This window comes from Salmo salar, chromosome ssa25 (assembly GCF_905237065.1).
Source record: "Salmo salar chromosome ssa25, Ssal_v3.1, whole genome shotgun sequence".
In the NCBI taxonomy this organism is placed as follows: domain Eukaryota; kingdom Metazoa; phylum Chordata; class Actinopteri; order Salmoniformes; family Salmonidae; genus Salmo; species Salmo salar.
The window spans coordinates 15,309,727-15,334,943 of NC_059466.1; the positions used below are offsets into that span (position 1 = coordinate 15,309,727).

Sequence of the window (25,217 nt, forward strand, 5' to 3'; positions counted from 1 at the left end):
TTGAAATCCTCAATAAATTGATGTAATTATAACTGGCAAGAAATGACACAGTACACATGACCATTGGCTGTTATTCTGTTACTCTTCCTCAACAGCAATTATGTTTTAGTCTAACAAGTATAAATGTTTACATTAGAAAAGATAAACAAAACCAAATAATGTTTCAAAAGAAACAGAATAAAGCTCCAGTATGAATTAATGTGCAAAAATGACATGACACAGGGGTTTTCTAGTTTAGATTTTCTATGTTGTTATGTTCTAGTTTTTGCATTTCTATGTTGTTGTTTTTTTTGGATGATCTCCAATTAGAGGCAGTTGGTCATCGTTGTCTCTAATTGGAGATCATAATTAAGTAGTTGTTTTTCCCACCTGGTTTTGTGGGAGATTGTTTTTGAGTTAGTGTATGTTGCACCTCTTTGTCACGGTTTGTTGCTGTTCTTTAGTTTATTTGTATATCTTGCATAGTTTCACAGGGAAAATAAAATGTGGAACGATACACATGCTGCGCTTTGGTCCCATTCTTCAGACAGCCGTGATTCTGGGGCAGCTGGCTCCTTGGATTCTGGGGTTCCTGGCTTAGTGACACTTTCGAGGGCACTCTTAGTGGCCAGAAATCAATATTAGCAGGTAATATATATATATTTAGAGTACAGGCATTCAGCAATGATTCTTCCAGGTGATTCTTCCATTGCTCTTTGGACCACCATTACCCAGAGGAAAATTCTAGTCAATACTTGATCGAAAACGTTTTTTCAAAGATATCAAGTAAGTTTTAAATATACAGCATACATACAATATACAATACCGTTCAAAAAATTGGGGTCACTTAGAAATGTCCTTATTTTTTTTGTCCATTAAAATAACATCAAATTGATCAGAAATACAGTGTAGACATTATTAATGTTGTAAACGACTATTCTAGCTGTACACGGCAGATTTTTAATGGAATATTTACACAGGCGTACAGAGGCCCATTATCAGCAACCATCACTCCTGTGTTCCAATGGCACGTTGTGTTAGCTAATCAAAGTTTATCATTTTAAAAGGCTAATTGATCGTTAGAAAACCCTTTTGCAATTATGTTAGCACAGCTGAAAACTGTTGTGCTGATTAAGGAAGTAATAAAACTGGCCTTCGTTAGACTAGTTGAGTATCTGGAGCATCAACATTTGTGGGTTCGATTACAGGCTCACAATGGCCAGAAACAAATAACTTTCTTCTAAAACTCATCAGTCTATTCTTGTTCTGAGAAATGCATGCTATTCTATGCGAGAAATTGCCAAGAAACTGAGGATCTCGTACAACGCTGTGTACTACTCCCTTCACAAAGCAGCACAAATTGGCTCTAACCAGAACAGAAAGACGAGTGGGAGGCCCCGGTGCACAACTGAGCAAGAGGACAAATACATTAGTGTCTAGTTTGAGAAATGGATGCCTCACAAGTCCTCAACAGGCAGCTTCATTAAATAGTACCCGCAAAACACTAGCCTCAATGTCGACAATGAAGAGGCGACTCCGGGATGCTGGCCTTCTAGGCAGAGTTCCTCTGTCCAGTGTCTGTGATCTTTTGCCCATCTTAATCTTTCTTTTTATTGGCCAGTCTGAGATATGGCTTTTCTTTGCAACTCTGCCTAGAAGGCCAGAATCCCGGAGTCGCCTCTTCACTGTTGATGTTGAGACTGGAGACAACGCAGGAGTGGCTTTGGGACAAGTGTCTGAATGTTCTTGAGTGGCCCAGCCGAGCCTGGACTTCAACTCAATCTAACATCTCTGAAGAAACCTGAAAATAGCTGTGCGGCAACACTCCCCTTCCAACCTGATAGAGCTTGAGAGGATCTGCAGAGAAGAATGGGTGAAATCCCCAAATACAGGTGTGCCAAGCTTGTAGTGTCATAGCCAAGATGACTCGAGGCTGTAATCGCTGCAAAAGGTCCTTCAACTAAGTTCTGAGTAAAGGGTCTGAATACTTATGTAAATGTGATATTTCCATATTTTTTATATACATTTGCAAAAATGTTTTAAACCTGTTTTTGTTTAGTCATTATAGGGTATTGTGTGTAGATTGATGAGGAAAAAAATCTATTTAATCAATTTTTGAATAAGGCTGTAACCTAAGAAAATGTGGAAAAAGTCAAGGGGTCTGAATACTTTCCAAATGTACTGGATAGATCCAAAATGATTCACACCCGTAATAAAGATGAGCAAATATGACTAATAACGTAAATCCTGACATATATTGTATGCTAAAAGCAATGGGAAAATATTATTGTATACTAATACTAATATACTAGTACAATTGTCAAGATTATTGGCAATATCATTCAATACCCCACCTTGCAAGCATAACGACACTGAGCATTTTTCTGAAATGTTTTATGAGATTGGAGAACATATTGTAAAGGATCTTAGAACATTCCTCCAAACACAATCTTTCCAGATCCTTCATGTCCTTCGTCTGTGCTTATGGACTGTCCTCTTCAATTCAAACCACAGGTTTTCAATGGGGTCCGGAGATTGAGATGGCCATTGCAAAATGTTGATTTTGTGGTCAATTAAAAATGTCGTTGTGGATTTTGACGTGTGATTGGGGTTAATGTCTTGCTGGAAGATCCACTTGCAGCCAAGTTTCAGCCTCCTAGCAGAGGCAACTAGATTTTTAGCTAAAATATCCTGGTACTGGTTAAAGTTCATGATGCGGTTGACCTTAACAAGGGCAACCAGGATGAGTGGAAGCAAAATAGACCCATAACATCAAAGATCCACCACCATATTTTACAGTAGGTATGGAGTTATTTTCTGCATTTGCATCTTTCTTTTAACGCAAAACCCACTGGGAAAAATTTGGTTGAATCAACATTGTTTCTATGTCATTTCAACAACAAAAAGTATATGAGATGACGTTGAATCAATGTGGAAAACTGATTGTATATACAAAAAGTAATCAATGTAAAGGAATTTCATATTTTTTCCCCTTCAACTTCTAACCTAAATCCAATGACATGGTGACAGTTTCTGTTGATTTCACGTTGAATTCAAGTTGGTTGACAACTCAACCAAACGTAAATCAAAATTAGACGTTGAACTGACATCTGTGCCCAGTGGGAAACCACCACTGGTGTGCGTGGCCAAATAACTTTATTTTCAAGTCATCTGACCAATGTCATCTGGTTCCAATTCAAGTGTCAATGCTGTTTAGCAAACTCCCGGTTCATATTTGTTGGATGACATGAAAATAGACCTCTTTGGCCACGCACACTAGTGCTCATCTTTATCAAGGGTGCCAATCATTTTGGACCTGACTGTAGATACACTTACCAAGAATTAGCACAATGAATAACAGCTTTCTCAGTGGTTTCTAATTGTAGTTATTTAGTTGTTACTTTGTGCCCAGGTCTCCCCTATGTTTCATTGGTTTCAAACTAAACAGGCCCCAGCTGCCTCTCTGACCTTTAAAGTATTTTAACCAATGATTCAACATCTTTATATTGCCAAAAGTGCTTAAAATGAAATACTTATACAAAATAGTTATTTGTTAGGTGGGATAATAATAATTATAGCAGCTAATGTATGAAGGAAAATGTAAATTTTGCTGGACCCCTCAATAGCATTTTGAAATGGACCCCCAAAAGTCTGTCCCTGCAAGAGCTGTCGCTCCACTTTTCAAGTCTATTTCAAGTACTTCACTCGCACTTCTGAAGCATTCTCAACTGATTAAGGTGGCTTTTGATTTCTTCCCTCTTCGCTGCTTCCGGTGTAGCATGCCAAAATCAAAACACACGTGCAATGAAGACTGGGATGTTTCACTTGAAGTGGCAAACAAATCCATTTTTGATAATTACAAACTTATCAATGTGGAAAATGTAGCTAGTTTGATCATATTGTCAATGATAATCAAGCTAGCTAATTAGCAACGTTAGCTAGCTCATTTAGCTAAAATCTTGTTTGTTTAAAAATTGCTCCAACTTCAAAAGCACTTGAACACAATTATGTCGGACTTACAACTCCCTTAATGGAAAGTTTCCCGACGAGCATGTGAATGCCCCATAAGCTTACAGTGTCGTTTACAGTAAACTTATCTGGTTAACTCATTGACCCCACTTTCTGAAACACCCCTCTGATCTGATTACTTTTTGCTTTTGGTAGTGTATGTTAAACCGGCATTTTTTCAACCATTTTTTTTTCTTCTGCGGGTTGAATAAACACACCATTTCCTTTTGTCCTGGCAATTGTTTGTTCCTTATGTGTAGGTTTAGGTCTACTGTTTCATGAACTGCATCACAAAAAAAGTTACCTCACTGGAAAAACAACGTTATATTAATTTAAAGGTCCAGTGCAGTCAAAAATATGATTGCCTGTGTTTTATATACATTTCCACACTATGCGGTTGGAATAATACTGTGAAATTGTAAAACAAATGATGATAATGCCCTTTTAATATAAGAGCTGTTTGAAAAGACTGCCAAAAATGTCAGCCTGTTTAGGTGGGATGGAGTTTTGTCTTGCATGGTGAAAACACCAGGTGATAAATGAGTTCATAGACCAATAAGAAAGAGATTTCCAACCCTCTCTGCCAATAACAGCTAGTTTTCAGTTTTCCCCCTCCCCACTCAGACTACTCCCAGAGTCCTAGCAAAATTTGTGCTTGAGAAATCTGCTCTTTGACCATTTTAATTGAAAACAATCACAGTAAGGTACTTAATTGTTACCCAGAACTGAATTGACATTGAGATAAAAAAATAAAAAAACTCTGAGCAGGCTGTCATGTGCCTTTTACCGAGGAGTGGCTTCTGTCTGGCCACTCTACCATAAAGGCCTGATTGGTGGAGTTCTGCAGAGATGGTTGTCCTTCTGGAAGGTTCTCCCATCTCCACAGAGGAACTCTGGAGCTCTGTCAGAGTGACCATCAGGTTCTTGGTCACCTCCCTGATGAAGGCCCTTCTCCCCCGATTGCTCAGTTTGGCCGGGCGGCCAGCTCTAAGAAGAGTCTTGGTGGTTCCAAACTTCTTCCAATTAAGAATGATGGAGGGCACTGTGTTCTTGGTGACCATAAAAGCTGCAGAAATGTTTTGGTACCCTTCCCCAAATCTGTGCCTTGACACAATCCTGTCTCGGAGCTCTACGGACAATTCCTTCCACCTCGACACTTGGTTTTTGCTCTGACGTGCACTGTCAACTGTGGGACCTTATATAGACAGTTGTGTGCCTTTCCAAATCATGTCCAATCAATTGAATTTACCAAAAGGTGGACTCCAATCAAGTTGTTCTAGAAACATATCAAGGATGATCAACGGAAACAGGATGCACCTGAGCTAAATTTCGAGTCTCATAGCAAAGGGTCTGAATACTTACATAAATAAGGTATTTCAGTTTTTTGTGGAAAAAGTGACGGGGTCTGAATACTTTCCGAATGCATTGTATATGTACACTATAAAAAGAAAAGATTCCTAGAGTATCCTTTAGGGGTTCTTCAAATTGAAACTGGGGGAACCCCTCTTAATGGATCCTTGCAGAACCTTTTGGGGTTCATTTTTTAACTTAACCCCCTCCCGTTATTATTATTAATAATGATAATAATAATAAGAGTAACAACAATAACATAATACTTTTGTTGTCAGTGCTTGTGATTTTAGTGGCAAAGCAGAATTAAAAAATCTAAATGAGGTAAACTCCCGACAGAGCCCCAAGTCCAATGGATATATTCTCTGGCGTGTTGATGTTAGTGTGTTGATGTTCTCCGTATCCATAGCCAGAATGATTTTGTAGTGCATGGTGATCGAACAGGTTTCCTGTTATATTCAGAGGTGTAGGGAGGGTTAAGTCTGTGAATCCCAAAAATAGTAATTATACAGATGATTAACAAAACATGCACACGACAGAATTCATACCTTGGTTGTGGTATATGTGAAAAAAATTAAATAATTGATAATGGTTTTCATATACATACCTTGTCCATAATGTAGAGGCCTATGGGATATTCATTGAAGAGGTAAGGGAGGAGCATGGTAAATGTGATCTGCATAAAATACCAATTGAACTACCTTTGTATGCCTCCTTGTCTGTATACCTGCTAGGAAACACTGTTACCACTGATAAATCCACTATAATTGAGAATTTCAATAAGCATTTCTCTACGGCTGGCCATGCTTTCCACCTGGCTACCCCTACCCCGGTCACCTGCCCGGCACCCTCCACAGAAACCCGCCAAAGCCCCCACCATTTCTCCTTCACCCAAATCCAGATAGCTGATGTTCTGAAAGAGCTGAAAAATCTGGACCCATACAAGTCAGCCGGGCTAGACTATCTGGACCCTCTCCTTCTAAAATTATGTGCCGAAATTGTTGCAACCCCTATTACTAGCCTGTTCAACCTCTCTTTCGTATCGTCTGAGATTCCCAAAGATTGGAAAGCTGCCGCGGTCATCCCCTCTTCAAAGCGGGTGACACTCTAGACCCAAACTGCTACAGACCTATTTCTATCCTACCCTGTCTTTCTAAGGTCTTCGAAGGCCAAGTTAACAAACAGATTACCGACCATTTCGAATGCCACCGTACCTTCTCCGCTATGCAATCTGGTTTCAGAGCTGGTCATGGTTGCACCTCAGCAACGCTCAAGGTCCTAAACGACATCGTAACCGCCATCGATAAGAGACATTACTGTGCAGCCGTATTCATCGACCTGGCCAAGGCTTTCGACTCTGTCAATCACCACATTCTTATTGGCAGACTCAACAGCCTTGGTTTCTCAAATGATTGCCTCACCTGGTTTACCAACTACTTCTCTGATCGAGTTCAGTGTGTCAAATCGGAGGGCCTGTTGTCCGGACCTCTGGCAGTCTCTATGGGTGTGCCACAGGGTTCAATTCTCGGGTCGACTCTCTGTATACATCAATGATGTTGCTCTTGCTGCTGGTGATTCTCTGATCCACCTCTACACAGACGACACCATTCTGTATACTTCTGGCCCCTCTTTGGACACTGTGTTAACCAACCTCCAGACGAGCTTCAATGCCATACAACTCTCCTTCCGTGGCCTCCAACTGCTCTTAAACGCAAGTAAAACTAAATGCATGCTATTCAATCGATCACTGCCCGCACCTGCTCGCCCGTCCAGCATCACTACTCTGGACGGATCCGACTTAGAATACGTGGACAACTACAAATACCTGGGTGTCTGGTTAGACTGTAAACTCTCCTTCCAGACTCACATTAAGCATCTCCAATCCAAAATTAAATCTAGAATCGGCTTCCTATATCGCAACAAAGCATCCTTCACTCATGCTGCCAAACATACCCTCGTAAAACTGACCATCCTACCGATCCTCGACTTCGGTGATGTCATCTATAAAATAGCCTCCAACACTCTACTCAACAAACTGGATGCAGTCTATCACAGTGCCATCCGATTTGTCACCAAAGCCCCATACACTACCCACCATTGCGACCTGTACGCTCTCGTTGGTTGGCCCTCGCTTCATACTCGTCGCCAAACCCACTGGCTACAGGTTAACTACAAGTCTCTGCTAGGTAAAGCCCCGCCTTATCTCAGCTCACTGGTCATCATAGTGTAACAGTGTAGGTTCCGTCCCTCTCTTCGCCCCAACCTGGGCTCGAACCAGGGACCCTTGCACACATCAACAACTGACACCCACGAAGCATCACCCATCGCGTCACAAAAGCCTCGGCCCTTGCAACGCAAGGGGAACAACCACTTCAGGTCTTGTAATAAAGATAATCTAACGTTTTACCTAATGATATATAAGGAGGGCATTTGCACAACATGTTTCACAACAGCACACAACAAAACTCCAGAGACATATTGAGCAACCAACTGATACCAATCACGACCACACCCAGAGACTGATGGCGGACTAAGCACTCACACAAAAATGTCATGACATGAAAGCACCCTAGCCACACGAACTGACCACTGGTGTAAAGAACAACATTCCATGAATATCGCAAGCACCCAGACACGAATTACCAGAAATACACACACACACACACTTAGGTGTGTTGGACTCCGAGGACAAAGGACACTGCCAAGGGCCAATGGGAAGTCGACACCACCTGGAGAATGGACCGTCCCTCCACTCATCGACCAGTCAGGAGAGCGGACCTACTAGACTCAACGTCAACACACTGTTATTTCATTGTATAAATTGGATGTACACTATGTTTCGGGGCTCTCTTCTGCTAGTTCCCTATGCGCTAAACGAAGGAGTCCGTGCACGCTCAGCCAAATATCTTTGTCTCATAATAAACTGCCTTAATATAAACTGAATCCACCTGGTACAGCGTCTTGACTTGGTCTCCTTCTCAAGTAATTGATCATCAACAGTCTCAGAGCGAGTGACGTCACTGATTGAAACGCTATTAGTGCGTACCACCGCTAACTAACTAGCCATTTCACATCGGTTACAATAGCAGCACCCACTCATAGCACGCGCTCCAGCAGGTATATCTCACTGGTCACCCCCAAAGCCAATTCCTCCTTTGGTCGTCTTTCCTTCCAGTTCTCTGCTGCCAATGACTGGAACAAACTACAAAAATCTCTGAAGCTGGAGACTCATATCTCCCTCACTAGCTTTAAGCACCAGCTGTCAGAGCAGCTCACAGATCACTGCACCTGTACATAGCCCATCTGTAAAGAGCCCATCTATCTACCTACCTCATCCCCATGCTGTATTTATCTTGCTCCTTTGCACCCCAGTATCTCTACTTGCACATTCATCTTCTGCACATCTACCATTCCAGTGTTTAATTGCTATATTGTAATTACTTCGCTACCATGGCCTATTTATTGCCTTAACTTACCTAATTTGCACTCACTGTATATAGACTTTTTGTTTTATTTTGTTCTACTGTATTATTGACAGTATGTTTTGTTTATTCCATGTGTAACTCTGTTGTTGTATGTGTCTAATTGTTATGCTTTATCTTGGCCAGGTCGCAGTTGCAAATGAGAACTTGTTCTCAACTAGCCTACCTGGTTAAATAAAGGTGAAATAAAAAAATGAAATAAAAAACGGACACAAAAGTGAGCAGTTCAGTCATCCGCACCCAATACAGCTAGCCTTCAAAATTTTCTTACCTCTGTTGATTGATATCCATTGAATTCCTCCACCACCAAACTTTACAGTTGGCACTATGCATTGGGGCAGGTAGCGTTCTCCTGGCATTCGCCAAACCCACAGTCGTCCGTGGGACTGCCAAATGGTAAAGCGTGATTCATCACTCCAGAGAAGGCATTTACACTGCTCCAGTCCAACGGCGGCATGCTTTACACCACTCCAGCCGACGCTTGGTATTGTGCATGGTGATCTTAGGCTTGTGTGCGGCTGCTCGGTCATGGAAACCCATTTCATAAAGCTCCCGACAAACAGTTCTTGTGCTGAAGTTGCAGCCGAGGACAGGCAATTTTTACACGGTATGCATTACAGCCGTCCCGTTCTGTAAGCTTGTGTGGCCTACCACTTTGCAACTGTGCCATTGCTGCTCCTAGACATTTCCACTTCACAATACCAGCACTAACAGCTGAACGGGGCAGCTCTAGCAGGTCAGAAATTTGGAATGGTGGCATCCTATGATGGTGCCACCATTGAAAGTCCCTGAGCGCTTCAGTGAGGCCATTCTACTGCCAATGTTTGACTATGGAGATTGCCATGCAATGTGCTCGATTTTATACACCCGTCACCAACAGGTGCAGCTGAAATAGCCAAATCAACTCATTTGAAGGGGAGTCCACATACTTTTGTATATATAGTGTACCTGTTAAGTGTTGGAATGGGTGCTTCAGAAATCAGCAGTACATCCTTCAACACTGAAATCTGGGAGCCTGAGAGAATGGAGATTAAAACTTGAACTCCAATAGAATGGTCACATGGAACTGGCATTTTCAAACGCATGCATTCTGACAATGACTCAAGTCTTTATTCATTTCAAAGTGGAAAGATAAAACACATCAAGGCACTCAGGTGCAGAGGACAGCAGTACATCATTTCTCCTTTTAAGCAATAAATAAGAACTACTATGACTGTTCTATTACTGTGTAAACGTGGTTAGTCCCATTGTACTAGGACTACCCAAAACCTAGACAATACTGTTAAAAAGGCACTAACGTACACCGTAGTATCTATAAATATCTGCCCCCTAAAAATATTTCACATCACACCAGACAGGACATTTTTTGCACTTTTGTAGACATGGTAAGACTTTTCAGTCAAAAGACAAACTTCTAAAACAATGTAGCAAATTACTTAAATTACAAAAAAAAAAAAAGAAACCTTCATCGTACATGTGCATCGACTAAAACTGCTTAGCTAGATTTTGCCTCGTTATCATCATCATCATGCATGTCTGTAGACAACATGGATATAGACGAGTCACAAATACAATAGTAATGTGGGAAATTGCTTATCCGCGTATGTAGAACACACTATATGTGCATCAACGTTAAACGCTTAGCTAGCTGAACTAAGTGTGCTGTCGCTTAATGTATAAAAGTGAAAGTACAGTTCATGAAAGTGCCGTGGACATGATGTAAAATCTCAAGCATTGGCTGTTCATTTTTATTCCAATCATTAAATTCATATATTGGTATCATGACAACTGACAAGAAAATACCTTTAAGTTAATACCAAACCCGTCGCCTGTTATTCTGCCATTCTACCTCACAGCATTAGTCTAACCATTATTAAGTTTACTTTAAAAACAGAAAGAACCCCCCCCCCAAAAAAAAGAACATAGCTCTAGCATAAATGCATGTGTTGAAATGACATTCTATTCAACCTCCATGGCTGATACATCCAGCTCCCCATCTGACTTCACTGGGGTGAGTTGCAGAGATTGTGAAGTTCCTGGCGCTTCTGTTTCTGGGGCAGTATCTGTGGTCAGAGTCACCAACTCCTGGATCTCCTCTTCAGCTGGGGGAGTAGGCTGCTTCTCGGCAACTAAAATTGGAGGTTCAATTCAATTTACAGGCATTTAAGAAAGTAAGCAATGAAGACAATTTGGCAGAATTTCCTATCAGGGGCCTAAAATTAACACCGGCCACCCGCCAAATGTGATACCATATGAAAGGAAACACTTTGAAGTTTGTGGAAAAGTGAAATTAATGTAGGAGAATATAACACATTAGATCTGATAAAATATAAAGTTTTTTTTTGTTGTTACATTTTTGAAATGCAAGAGAAAAGCCACAATGTATTATTCCAGTTTAGGCACAATTTGGATTTTGGGCACTAAATGGCAGCAGTGTATGTGCATCGTTTTAGACTGATCCAATGAACCATACTGTTCAAAATGTATCATGTCTGCCCAAAATGTGCCTAATTGGTTTATTGCTACATTTTCAAGTACATAACCGTGCACTCTCCTCAAACAATAGCATGATATTATTTCATTGTAATAGCTACTGTAAAATGAACAGAGCAGTTAGATAAATTCTTGTTAAAGCTTCCTGCCCATATCAGATATGTCTGTGTCCTGGGAAATGTTCTTGTTACTTTACAACCTCATGCTAATCACATTAGTTCAACTGTCCCGTGGGGGTGGGGGCCACCGAAGATGTTAAAGGGGCAGGTGAACATTTGTCTCATTGATATTTTAGTTAAATGTAATTAAACAATATACCACATTACTCCTGCCTAGTTACACGTTTTAGAAACATTGCAACGCATGTTCATCCGCTTGTGTTTTGTTGGTGTAATTTTTATGAATATTATTTTATTTGGGCTACTAAAAAACATCTGAGTGGGTGGTAGATTTTTTATTTATTTTTTATCACTGGCTGGCGACCAGTCAAGTTCTTCCACACCGATCGACAAACCATTTATGTATGGACCTCGTTTGTGCATGGGAGCATCGTCATGCTGAAACAGGAAAGGGCCTTCCCCAAACTGTTGCCACCAAGTTGGAAGCACAGAATCGTCTAGAATGTCATTGTATGCTGTAGCGTTAAGATTTCCCTTCACTGGAACTAAGGGGCCTATCCCGAACCATGAAAAACAGCCCCAGACCATTAGTCCTCCGCCACCAAACTTTAGTTGGCACTATGCATTGGAGCAGGTAACGTTCAACTGGCATCTGCCAAACCCAGATATGTCTGTCGGACTGCCAGACGGTGAAGCGTGATTCATCACTCCAGAGAAGGCATTTCCACTGCTCCAGAGTCCAATGGCGGCGAGCTTTACACCACTGCAGCCGATGCTTGGCATTGGGCATGGTGATCTTAGGCTTGTGTGCAGCTGCTCGGCCATGGAAAGCCATTTCATGAAGCTCCCGACGAACAGCTGACGCTGCTTCCAGAGGCAGTTTGAAAGTCGATATTGAGTGTTGCAACCGAGGACAGACGATTTTTACGAGCTTCAGCACTCGATGGGCCCGTTCTGTGAGCTTGTGTGGCCTACCACTTCGCAGTGGAGCCGTTGTTGCTCCTGGACGTTTCCACTTCACAATAACAGCACTTCCAGTTGACCAGTGCAGCTCTAGCAGGACAGAAATTAACTTGTTGGTAAGGTGGCATCCTATGACGGTGCCACGTTGAAAGTCACCGAGCTCTTCATTAAGGCCATTCTACTGTCAACGTTTGTCTACGGCAATTGCATGGCTGTGTGCTATATTTTAAACACCCACGTAGCTGAAATAGCCGAAATCACTCATTTGAAGTGGTGTCCACATATACTATATATGCAAAAGTATCTTCTTGAGCTAAGTAGCTGTGTGAACATCTATATTTGGGAACAAAAATGATGAGGTTGCGCAGAGACATACCTGCAGTAGCGGGGCTCTCATCAGCTTCAGGTGCTGGTTCTACAGGTGCTGGTTCTACGGGTGTTGGTGATGTTGGTATGGGTGCGTGTGAGGGCGTCTTTGCCTCAGCAGTGACCTCAGAGAGTCGGGGGGCTTGGGGTCTGGTCTTTCTCGCAGGATTCAGGAAATAACAATATGCACATCTGAAGGCTGAAACGAGACACATAAACCACCATGCCCAAAGCGCACTGTCACCTGAATGATTGTCATACACTTCCACGTAGACACAGATTCATGTATAATGAAAATGAAACCAATGATATTCCAAGAAGAATTGAGTCAAAGACGCATAAACTCATCAGATCGATGGGTTACACTCGTTTGCATAGTCAATCTAGATGGGTTCTTTTTGCATACAGAGGCTGGTAGTGGCAGAGGCTTTTAAGAGCCTGATGATATACGGCACTGCCAAATGCTAGAGGGCAAATGAAGGCGCAGTGTTTGATGGAGACTGACAGAGTCGGGTTTCTCTAAATCTTACCAACATATTCAAATTCCTCTTTTAATGCCATGCCGTTATGGGTGAGACACTGCTGGCATATGAGGGCATATCTGGAGAGAGAAAATAATCTGTTAGAATGCATACATGCAATGTAATTAATAAAGATAATTTTGCTGTTTTTAAAATGTAGCAATTGTCACTAGAAATACATTTCATTGTAAATTCCTATAGCGTTTACATCTGCACAAATACATTTAATTTCCAAAAGCAAATATTTGGGTGACACTCAAGCAGAAGCTACATTTTACCTATTCTGAGGACCATCGCCAACAAAGTACTCAATGACCCTGTCCATGGTGCCTCTATCCCGGGGGAGAACAGGTCTGGCCAAGGGTGGACCTGGAGGGTGCATTCCTGTTATGGCAGACACACATGCACATTAGCTGCACCAAGTCTGTGGTCTGAAAACACAAATTGTGTCACAATGCGCCAGAGGAGAAGAAATCAGACACATCTACAGTTAGCGGCAGAGGATCATGATAAACGGTTGATATAGACAGGTTTTAATAATGACTTGGAAATGGATCTCACTTGCAAAGCACTTGAACGAGAATCCCTGCTGTGTTGCTGAGCAGTAATTAATATAATCTAACATCAAGAGCAATCATAGGAAGATGACTGGTCATTTCTGGGAGACTTGGCAAAGTCTCAGCTTCCTGCTGCTTATTCATTTACCAACATATGGAAACTCTGTGGTGACTCTTTCTATCAAATTGCTTTTCACTTTCAATTTACCACAAAAGTGCCTGAGTTTCGAGCCATATGAAACATTTGCATGGTGTGCCCATGCCAAACGCAATTTTACCTGGCATTAGAAAGGCATTTAGTAAGATTTCAGTACCAATGCCCAGAGAACAAATGCCGGCCTACCTAATTAATCATAGTTAAAGTGATCTTGGCTCTTGTACACCTCAGTTGGCATTCCACATGGCAATTACACCATGTTGCTTTCTCTGGGAAAGCAAACAGTCTTTAACGGTTTGCCCTCTTTCGCATTTCCTATGCAGTGTCCAAGGCCAGACCGCATGTTTACATAAGAGTAAATATACACTTAACATAAACTGACAGTAGCTAGGTTTCCATCCAATGGTCGACAGATTATAATGTTTTAAAATCTGCATAAAAACTACATAGGCGTTTTCCCACGAGATGACCCATCAAACTGACTTGTTGTGGATAAATGGTTGTGCGTGTTGATGCAGTGCACATAAAAATTACTTCTGCGCTTAAATTCCTATGTACCTAATAAGAAAATACAAATACAAGTTAAATGGTTTCAAATCGTATTTTCAACTCCACTACTGGTTGTCACAACAAATGTGTTGGAAAGCAAATGAGCCCACGCAGGTCTTCGCACATGTGCTCTAGCCAACAGCGGCTTTCACATGACTGGGCAGGAGCGCAACCATGGGTGGGCATAGCCAATCAGAATTAGTTTCTCCCCCCCCCACAAAAGGGCTTTATTACAGACAGAAATACTGCTCAGTTTCATCAGCTGTCCTGTTGGCTGGTCTCAGACAATCCAGCATGTGAAGGTCCTGGGCTGGCTTGGTTACACGTTGTCTGCAGTTGAGAGGCTGGTTGGACGTACTGCCAAATTCTCTAAAAACGACATTGTAGGCAGCTTATGGTAGAAAGACTACCATTAAACTCTGGGAAGAGCTCTGGCGGACATTCCTGCAGTCAGCATGCCAATTGCACGCGGCTTCAAAAGTGTGGCATTGTGTTGTGTGACAAAACTGCACATTTTAGAGTGGCCTTTTATCCACAGCACAAGGTGCACCTGTGTAATGATCATGCAGTTTAATCAGCTTCTTGATATGACACACCTGTCAGGTGGTTGGATTATCTTGACAATGGGAAGTCTCACTAATAGGGATGTAAACAAATTTGTGCCCATTTTGAGAGAAATTAAGCTTTTTGTGCATATGGAAAATTTCTGTAATCATTTATTTCAGCTCATGAAACCAACACTTCACTTGTTGCGTTTATATTTTTGTTCAGTATCATTTCATCTGTAGCCTAATGTAACAGTATAGCTTCCGTCCCTCTCCTCACCCCAACCTGGGCTTGAACCAGGGACCCTCTGCACACAACAACTGACACCCACAAAGCATCGTTACCCATCGCGCCACAAAAGCCGCGGCCTTTGCCGAGCAAGGAGAACAACTACTTCAGGTCTCAGAGCGAGTGACGTCACCCGATTGAAACGTTAGTAGCGCGCACCACCGCTAACTAACTAGCCATTTCACATCGGTTACACTAATAAAGAAAAAGCATTCCTGAGTTGTAGTGCGAGTACCACACAACATATCGCGCGACTCCAAGTTTACTTCCATATAATATATGGGCATTAAGGCATTTCTAACACCATTTCTTGCATAATACATTTTACAGACAAGCGTATTTTGTTTTGTCTACATTTGGAAAGTTTAACGACAAGTCTGCTGTTTCCTTCAGGCCTGTCATGACTTCTTTTTAATCCTACATGTACTTCACTCGCATAAAAAGGTTTGATGGAAACCTGGCAAGTGTCCGGTCTTCTTTGGAATCACCCTTGGTTGTGAGAAATCTTAAAGAAAATACTTTTTTTTTTTTTTAAATTGGAACAAATTTTATGCTGAAAATGGCCCTAAAATCTAAGTACAATTTCACACCTATTGACTTTGTTAACCATTATCGCCTCTCCTCTGGAGCAAGCTTGACCTTCGGTTTGTTTTACAGCAAACCCTACCATAACGGATTAAAATACTACACTTAATTGGTCATAACTACCATTTGTAAAACAAACTGTCATACCTGTACTGTTAAAAAAAAAAAAAAAAACAAGACAAAGAGTCCCATCCCTGAAGGACTGGTGAGACAGGGATGGGCAAATCACCTTAAAATCGACCACATTATGATGTGGTCCCCGCGTGCAGCTAACTCACCAACTCCTGGAACAGGTGTGCCAGGGGTCATGGGCCTCTTCATCAAGCTCTGCTGAGCAGCCTCAGCAGACAGGATTCTCTCTGGGGGTCCTCCAGGAGCTGAGTGGAGGGGCGGTCCTGCATGGGTGGCCCCTGGTGCCAGAAGAGGACGTGCTGCAGCAGGAGTCACCGCCACCGGGGGCCGAGGAGTGACATGCCGCTGACGGAGTTCTAATGGAGGAAACAATGCAGGGATTATGTTTATCAGTGGCATGCAACGCAAGCACATGAAAGGCCTTAATATATCTAGCCAACTATATTACCTTGGCCGGGTTTTGGAGTCATAGGTGTTCCACTTGGAATGGATTCTGGCACCTTCAAAAAGGAAACAAGATTAAGAAGGATACTTTCAAGGTTAATTATAGCGGCAGGTAGACTAGCGGTTAAGAGCGTTTGGAGGGGGGGTATTCAAAGAATTAATGGGCTCAGAGGAAGATGGAATACTCACCTTTGTCTTTGAATCAGGATCAAATCTCTCCAGAATAATTTTTGCGGTTTTGTATGTTTCAGTCTCCATCACCTCTAGAAGCTGTTGGAAAAAAGCAGTTCATATTTTCTATGTAAATGAAAAGGGCAAATAAATTGAAAGTCAGGTTGATTTGTTACACCTGTTTGGGTTATTAAAAAAAAAAAAAAAACAATCAAACATAGTATTCGTCTTCAGGCAAGCATTGGAGTATTGAAGCAAGGATTGGTGTTCCAGTTAACCCCTTTGACTACACAGGTTTCTATTCAAGACGCTTATGTTTGATCTGTTAATTGACTAATGATGTTATGACATGTCACCATTCCATACATTTAATTCTGTTCAAATCCGATGAGTAATGAAGACATCAATGATGCCTAATGTCGTACGTTCCATATCATCATTAATCAAATTAAAAAGAGCAAGTGAACACACACTAATTGATTTCTTGAAATAATGAACTGCTTTAAAAACAGGTGGGTCCTACGACCCACATCTATCCTGTCATGCATCTGCACAGATCAGGGCCCATAAACACAAAGCGTCTCAGAGTAGGCGTGCTGATCTAAGATCTGTTCATACAAATCTGATTCATTATGATCTAAAAGACAAAACTGATGCTAGCTCAGCACTCCTACTCTGAGAAGCTTTGTGGATACAGGCCCAAGTCTTTACAATGCCTGGAAAAATGTTAAACATATCAAAATGATGTGTTGGCGTTTGAAGTCGGGACTATGTTGATATTCTCAACTAGATGTTTCTTCTCCAGTCTTATGAAACTCCACAAGATGAGCTACCTACAAAAGTCAAAATGGCAGCCAGACCGACATTCTATCACTGCAATGTTGAAGGTTGAGAATAAAAGTGCCAGTAGTAAGTCTAGATCCTTTAAAAAAGCCCAATGCAGCCATTTTTTTAAAACTTCAATATCAAATCATTTCTGGGTACCACTTTAGTACCTTACTGTGATAGATTTCCATAAAATAAATTGGCAAAAATTGCTTTTTAGCAAAACTATTGCTCAATAAATAATTTTGTTAGGGCTATCTGGGACTGGTTTGATGGGGAGGGGAAAACCAAAAACTAGCTGTTGGCAGAGAGGTTTGGAACTCTTTGTATACTGGGGCGGCAGTTAGCCTAGTGGTTAGAGCATTGGGCCAAGGATATAGCTCAGTCGAGGTTGCGACCACAGGAATTAAAGAGTGTAGCAAATTTGGGGGCCTGACAAGGTAAAAATCTGTCGTTCTGCCCCTGAACAAGGCAGTTAACCCACTGTTCCTAGGCTGTCATTGAAAATAAAATTTGTTTACCGTAAATTCCAGACTATTAAGCGCACCTGAATATAAGCCGCACCCACTGAATTTTTTACAAAATTATTATTTTGAACATAAATAAGCCGCACATGTCTATAAGCCGCAGGTGCCTACCAGTACATTGAAACAAATGAACTTTACACAGGCTTTAACGAAACACGGCTTGTAACAAAAAATTAAAAAATTGCAGTAAACAGTAGCCTACCAAGAAAGTCATTGCTCCAGACCAAGCTCCCGTGCAGCAGCTCTATTTCCTTTTCCAACAGCCAGATCAATCGCCTTCAACTTGAAAGCTGCATCATATGCATTTCTCCGTGTCTTTGCCATGATGAGGGTGACAAAATGACTATCGTAATCAGAATGATGAGCGCGCTCGATTTAATCTAAACAGTAAACAAAAAAGTTGTTTGACCTTACCCCCATCGGCAATTTCATTGGTCTAATGAAAGCTTCATGCCGCCAAAAAAACTGAGCACGTCACAGAATGCGTTTTTTTTGTTAGTTTTTTTTAATTGAAAGCGGAAAAATCCATATATTAGCCACGTCATTGTTTAAGCCGCGAGGTTCAAAGCGTGGGAAAAAAGTAGCGGCTTATAGGCCGGAAATTACAGTAACTGACTTGCCAAGTTAAGGGTAAATTAAAAAAATTATACTTTTTCTATTAACCAATTTAATGCATGGTGATGTCACCATGGAAAGCAGAAACTCCCGCCAGTGAAAAACTGCTGATTGGAAGGTCCTGTGTAGATTGTATTTTCAACAAGCAACTAATCAGGAAATAACGCTGATAAAAATGTTCACACTTTTACAGTCTTAGTTTCAGATGTACAATCTGATATAAAACAGAGAAATTAATTTGGACTGCATTGGGCCTTTAAAGCTGGAATCTTTAATGGCAGAACAGCCCTGTCAGTTTGCGATATTATACCAAAGAAGTTAATGCAAACTATGACCACCATTTTATGTACTGCATAAACATTTTGCCATGCTGCACGACGCTCCTCAGCTCGGCAACCAATAGAGCAGCCAGGTGTTTGAGCAACTTCCTTTCAGGGAAATACCAAATATTGCTAATTGTTTACGAAAAAATAAGAATTACACACACTACTTCAATAATGGAGTGTGAAAATCCATCAGCCATAATTATTGAAAGTTATTAGTCATGAGATGACAAGCAATTTCTCAGATTTATTTCCTTCTAGCACTTTTCTTTCAGCAGAGTACTTAACCAAGTACAGTCTTTATGCCAATTAATGGCTGCCTGCATTGATTTTAGATTATTTATTAGGTGTAGCAATTATTTAAGCAAAGTGCTATAAAAGCTCAATAATAGCAAGACGCTACATGTAGACTCCTGCAATACTCAATACTTGTAAGTGTTCATCTCAATTTAGAGGAAAATGCCAGATTAAGCCCACATGAAATAAGTTACAGGATGTAAAAATGGATAAGGATTTTTTGAAGTGCAGACATCTCAGCGCTTTCATATGACACCTTCACAAATGATTAGGGGATCCACATTGTTTTTCACCCTTTTAAAGATAAGGGATCAGCTATGGTGGATTCTAATTGCAGCCTAGACAATGTTCATCCAATCAAAAGCAACCCTGTGAAAAAAGTGAATTTACCATTTTTCGTTTTTGTGATTTGAGGTCCTCCAATTTTTCATCTGAAACAAAAAAACGTAATTTGAGTGATTACACCAAAAGCAGAATGTCAAATAAAATGGTATTAGTCACACACGCCAAATACAACGGATGTAGCAGACCTTAGTGAAATGCTTACTTACAAGCCCCTAACCAACAACGCAGTAAAAAATACAAGACTACGTATAGATAACAGAGATTAGCAGCGGTGTCATAATAATGATGAGGCAGAGGTAAATAAAGTTCAAAGCACATACTGTTTTTTTCTGTTCTTCTTTTAAAAAGAGTGAGCAGCCCCTTTCGAAGGAGCCATACACTGTTGAAAGAACAATTAGATCCTCAATTGCAGGTTCAGTAACAAACTATTAGTAGTTATAGCAATTCATTTCTTTAGAAATGTTTTTAAACAGCTATACTTACAATAGTGGAAATACTACAAAAGGAAGGACCAATATGACCTTTCCAATCATCTGTTCAGGAAGGTACCAAAGATACACAATTATGCTGGCCATCAGGTAAAGAAGAGATGAGTACTGAAGCAGTCTCCACACCCATAACTTCAACTGTTTTTGATACAGTTCTTGACATTCCTCACAAGCCTGGATATCCTGTAGAAAACAATGATCATTTTGCTCAACAACAAAAAGTACAATTAAACCAACAAAAAAAAACACATTGAATATAGCCCAGGTCTCTCTCACTATATACACTGACAAAAGAAGTTTAGTATTTCCCAATTATAATACTAATATCAGAACTTTTAGTTATGCAACATAACCCTATGACTACAATGTCAATACTGTACCTCGTGTGTATGATGAACACATAAACAACCAGCATAAAGCCAAACATCAATACAATAGAAGTGTTGGAACCTGGACTGTGGCGTAACATATGACTTTTCCATCCTTCCTCTTGTGATCTTGACAAAAGCCTATTTATTCTATGCAGGCTTAAATCAGACTGCATTACCAACTGGTCTTTCCTTTATATTTAGACGGAAAGGAAACGCCTTTGGTTCTCGGTGTTGATTAACCTCACCCCAAAAATATCAGTTGTTGGCCAGCGTAGCGACCTATCCTTCGCTGGTGCTAGGAAACATGTGTCATTCTACTGGACATGAGTTCCAGTGACCTAAACCTCGAGCGAGACAGCGTCTGTATAATGTAACAAGGTCAATCTCTAGTCTAGAGCAAGTTCCCAAAATACTCTTGATCAACGCCATCTTGAGGGGGTGTAGCCTCTGAGGCTAAATATAATTTTTTCAAAGAGCAGAAACACATACCTTATCAATTCCTTCCAAGACCTCTACAGTTGATGGCTTAGTCTGTTCAAAGAAAAATAAAATGAGATACAATTAGAGATTGAAGACTTGCGGTGAGTTCAGTTTTAAGAAAGCAGGGTACCATCCCATAGGTTATGACCATTGAAGCATAGGCTTATTTTGTGGAATTTTGAGGGTCCCTACATTGTCTTCCAGTTTGCATAAGTTCAAAGTACTGCATGTTCCCACCAAATGTTCAGTCAGAACACAACTTGTGTGAAAAATAGTACTGTCCATTCATCTAGATATGTGCAGATTGTTGCTTCTCTTGGAGAAATGCAAGAAGTATTGCAGAAGTCATTGTAGTATTAAAAAGAATAACTTGTGATGAACAAACCTTTCATTCAAAAGCACTTGCATTTCCACTCATCATTAAATTTACCATTATCCTTTTGATATGATAACAATGCTATTGTCCATTACCCCTTAAAACAGCATTTGTTTTTAGGAAGTGCTAAATAGCAAAGCCATAACATGTGAAAGCAAGAGGTTTTTGTATCTTTCCTGTCCCATGCATGGACATATTGCACTAAACAGAGCTCCAAAAAGTGAACAATCACTGGACTTGAATTACATATTGGCCAATGAGTATCACCCACACATTCTCCTCTATACTAGAAGAAAATGACAGTGTTATTTCAGACATATGCACTGCCAAGCAATGTAGACAGAGTCAACTAATCCCTTTCACGATTTAACAGCCAATGAAAGATATTCAGTAATGTCAATAATACCACAGCGGATTATGCATAATACATCTTGTGTGTTTGTGAGCATTGCAGAGCACTTCTTTAACACTGCACTATTTAAATGTCATACAAGTTACACCATACATTCTATAGCAGGGATGGGCAACTTTGATGGGGGTGGGGGCCACACATTTTGAACTCACGAGAGCCTGCAGTGGCTCGCGGGACTGCGTACCCCACAGCCATACCCACACATGCAGTCAACTGATTTGTGCAGGTAAACTACTTCACTCTAAGCTAAATGCGTTATACTAGTACCTAGGACCAGCCCCTAAGTGAAATTTGGTCGCTCTCCCCCCAGGATAATTTTTTTGTTTTAAAAGTACCTTTCCTGCAATTCTACACATTTTTTTTCTCCATAGGGCGTAGAGAAAGTTAAAGCAAAAAATTATAATGCGCAGTTTTACATCTAATTTCCTGCAATTCCACAAATTTTGCAATGACTTATGCCATGTTAAAGTAAAGACTGTGCATCTCTGGTCGATGAACTACCGATTCCCTGGGTCATTTCATGTGTGTATCTGAGCTATTGCCGTTTAAGCAGGCAGCAATTGGGCCAGTATGACGTAGCATTACAATAAGGCTGCGCTCACTACACTGGAAGTAAACAGGAATATGACTTTGAGATCCCAAAAACATTTATCATACATGTCAGATTTCAATACTGGCCCATGTCATAATGCAGGTTGAACATGGTGAGAATGTAGATTCCTAAATTAACAGTGCAGTTTGTTTAGACGATTTTACAGCTAACTAGCTACTTCACGTGCAGATATTGACTTTGGTATTATTGCGTGTGGCTACGTACCTAGCTAGCTAGCCCATAGAGAGCATTGGCGGTTTTGTAGTAAACTTCAGCTGCAACAGATTTCCACAAGAATTTTCACTTTGCTACCAACCTTATAACGACAAAATGAAACATTTGTTTACAAAATATATTGTCCTCCCATATTAGTGTTTTGTAATACTGTAAATGATAGGAATTAGTTGTTTTCTGTGGATTTTTCCTTAAATGTGTCATCTGAGAGAAAGACAAAAATAAAATAAAAATAGAAATCAATGGGGTCCCCTGGAGGTCTGGGCCCCACGTGCCCGGTCGGTATAAGGCCATGATTACTACAAGTTTAGATAACTGACTAGACTAACTTCCCAATCTCATTTTTTTTAAGCTGACATGGGTAATTGAGTGACCAACATCAGCAAAAAACTGCTGACGCACAACCAAATTTCAAAATTGCACCTTGTGTATTCTACTATTCTAACTAAACAGTAAGCTGAGAGCCGACAGTTCCTAAAAATAGATATTTAATAATTTTGCGCATATTCAATCTATACATATCAGTTGAGGCTGATGAGGGGAGGACGGCTCACAATAATGGCTGGAACAGAGCGAATGGAATCAAACACACTGAAGCCATGTATTTGTTGGATTTTATACAATTCCACTTTTTCCACAAGCCCAGCCTCCCCAATCAAGATGCCACCAACCTACTGTGATACATATCACCAAGAGGAAAACACAGGTTATGCAATACATACCCTAAACCGGGATATTACAACCCCCATGTTGAGGACCAAATGAAGTCAGTCTTTTTAGAGTCCTCTGATTTTGAAGTCCCCCAGTGGAATCTCTTCACCTGCTGACAAAAATGTACTGTTAGGAATGTAGACTGAGATTAGCTATCGAAACAAAATATAAGCAACCCATTATTGTGCAAGGAGGGGAGCTATGACAATGCATGGGTGTGTACAATTTACTGACACTGTAAATTCACTTGAGTGTGGGACTCAAGATCGATAACGTTACCAACTTTTGAAAGCATTATTCTTGATTGACATATTGGCTAAATTACATACATTAGCTAGCTAATCCCAAAGTGGGTCCCATGACGCATTTGTTTACCTGTCCAGGATTCATCAAGAGCGTAGCGTATGTTTTGAAGCTAACAAGCAACAGTTCGATGCGTGTCCAAAGGCACAGAACAGAACAATTTACTATTTTGGAATGTATAGGCTCTAGCTAAGCCTCGAATAAGCTAACTACAGCAGACGCACCGCACTGACTTTTGAAATTTCGCTCGACCACGAGTTGCTGTGAAGCTAGCAACACATTACCTAGTTTAATTTATGATGCATTTCCTAAATTGGTTGACGGTACCGTTCACATTGCCCAGAAAAACAAAATGCACTGTGACATAGTCAACCAAATGTGTGCATGAAATAGCTAGACGGCACACTGCGCTGGAGTTAGCTAAGTACTAGTTAGCATGCAAAAGCTAATTTAGATAGCTAACTAGGGCTTGGCTCATGGAATGAAGTGTTCAATATCAAGCGACATAACTCCCTAGCCAATTCGACCTTACAGCGAAGGGGAAAGCTAGCTAATTAGCTACTAAATTGACCAACTCAAAAGTATGTCAAGTTGCAGCGTTCTAACTAACCATCGTTGTTCTAGCTAGCAACTTTAGCTTCATGCAACTTTAAACTAGCAGTCGCTATTTCATCTAGACACTTAATTGTAAACGCGATTCAATATCAAGGAACACACTTTTTTTCTGCTAGCACTGGCGTTTACAACTAATTCTGAAGCAATTTACCTGGACAGTATTATTGTCCGAAGTTCATCTGTGACTGAAACGAAAATGAACTCTATATTGTTGGTTATATATTAGGGCCGGAAGAACATGCGCGACACACTTATGACGTCATACGCCACGCAAACGTGCCCCTAACAGCAGATCCAGGGTCGGTTTATGTGACTCCACATAATACCGCATACACTGTAACGTTGGCCAAGCTGGCTTCACCACGTGACAGGGGACTTCGTGTCGGTGAAAAAGAAATGTCGCAAACTCGTCATGGCTCCTCCAAACTGCAACGTGTTGCCATATGAGCATGTTGTTGTACTAAGTGCAAAGTAATTGGACACAAAGTTACTCACGCGGGGTAGGCTAATTTGGCTACCCCATACCTCCATTTCTAAACAATCAGCCCATAAAAGTGCAAGACATTTGAATAGTTAAAGAGCGGCTGACCATAAAAAGCAAGGTACCACTTTGAAAACGGTCTTTGTGTCATCGATATGAACCATAAACATTTATTGCAGTGTCAAAATTGGCTACAAAGTGTAAATAGGATCATTTTGGTTATAAAGTCAGTCAGTGTCTTCTAAAACGGCTTTTGGAAATTCACTGCATCACAATCAGTAAATGAAGGTTGGGTTTGGATTACAATTATGTCAACAAATCATGCCCCCTTTTGCAAAACTCCACGTGCAAATCAGCACTCCGCCCACTTCACTTCACCTCATTGAATACTTTTCACTTCATTTTGAAAAACGTTTACTTAAACACTGGATATAAAATGATCCTCCATGGTTAAGACACTTATTATTTAAATAATGAAATATTGAAGATGTGGGCAACAAAGAAAAACAGAA

General features: G+C 40.7%; 1 protein-coding gene across 4 annotated transcripts; it reads right to left on the bottom strand.

Moving 5' to 3' along the window:
- Nucleotides 1-9,905: 9,905 nt before the first annotated feature.
- Nucleotides 9,906-24,515, bottom strand: lnpa (limb and neural patterns a). 4 transcript variants are annotated; one of them, XM_014172924.2, is made up of 13 exons: nt 24,376-24,515; nt 23,318-23,415; nt 20,991-21,032; nt 20,126-20,313; nt 19,963-20,021; nt 19,688-19,728; nt 16,729-16,809; nt 16,544-16,595; nt 16,242-16,451; nt 13,560-13,665; nt 13,291-13,361; nt 12,771-12,959; nt 9,906-10,948 (listed from the first exon to the last, which is right to left on the bottom strand). In XM_014172924.2, the coding sequence occupies exons 2-13, from the start codon at nt 23,342-23,344 to the stop codon at nt 10,779-10,781; spliced, it is 1,236 nt and encodes a 411-aa protein (XP_014028399.1). In that variant the 5' UTR covers nt 23,345-23,415; nt 24,376-24,515; the 3' UTR covers nt 9,906-10,778.
- Nucleotides 24,516-25,217: the final 702 nt, after the last annotated feature.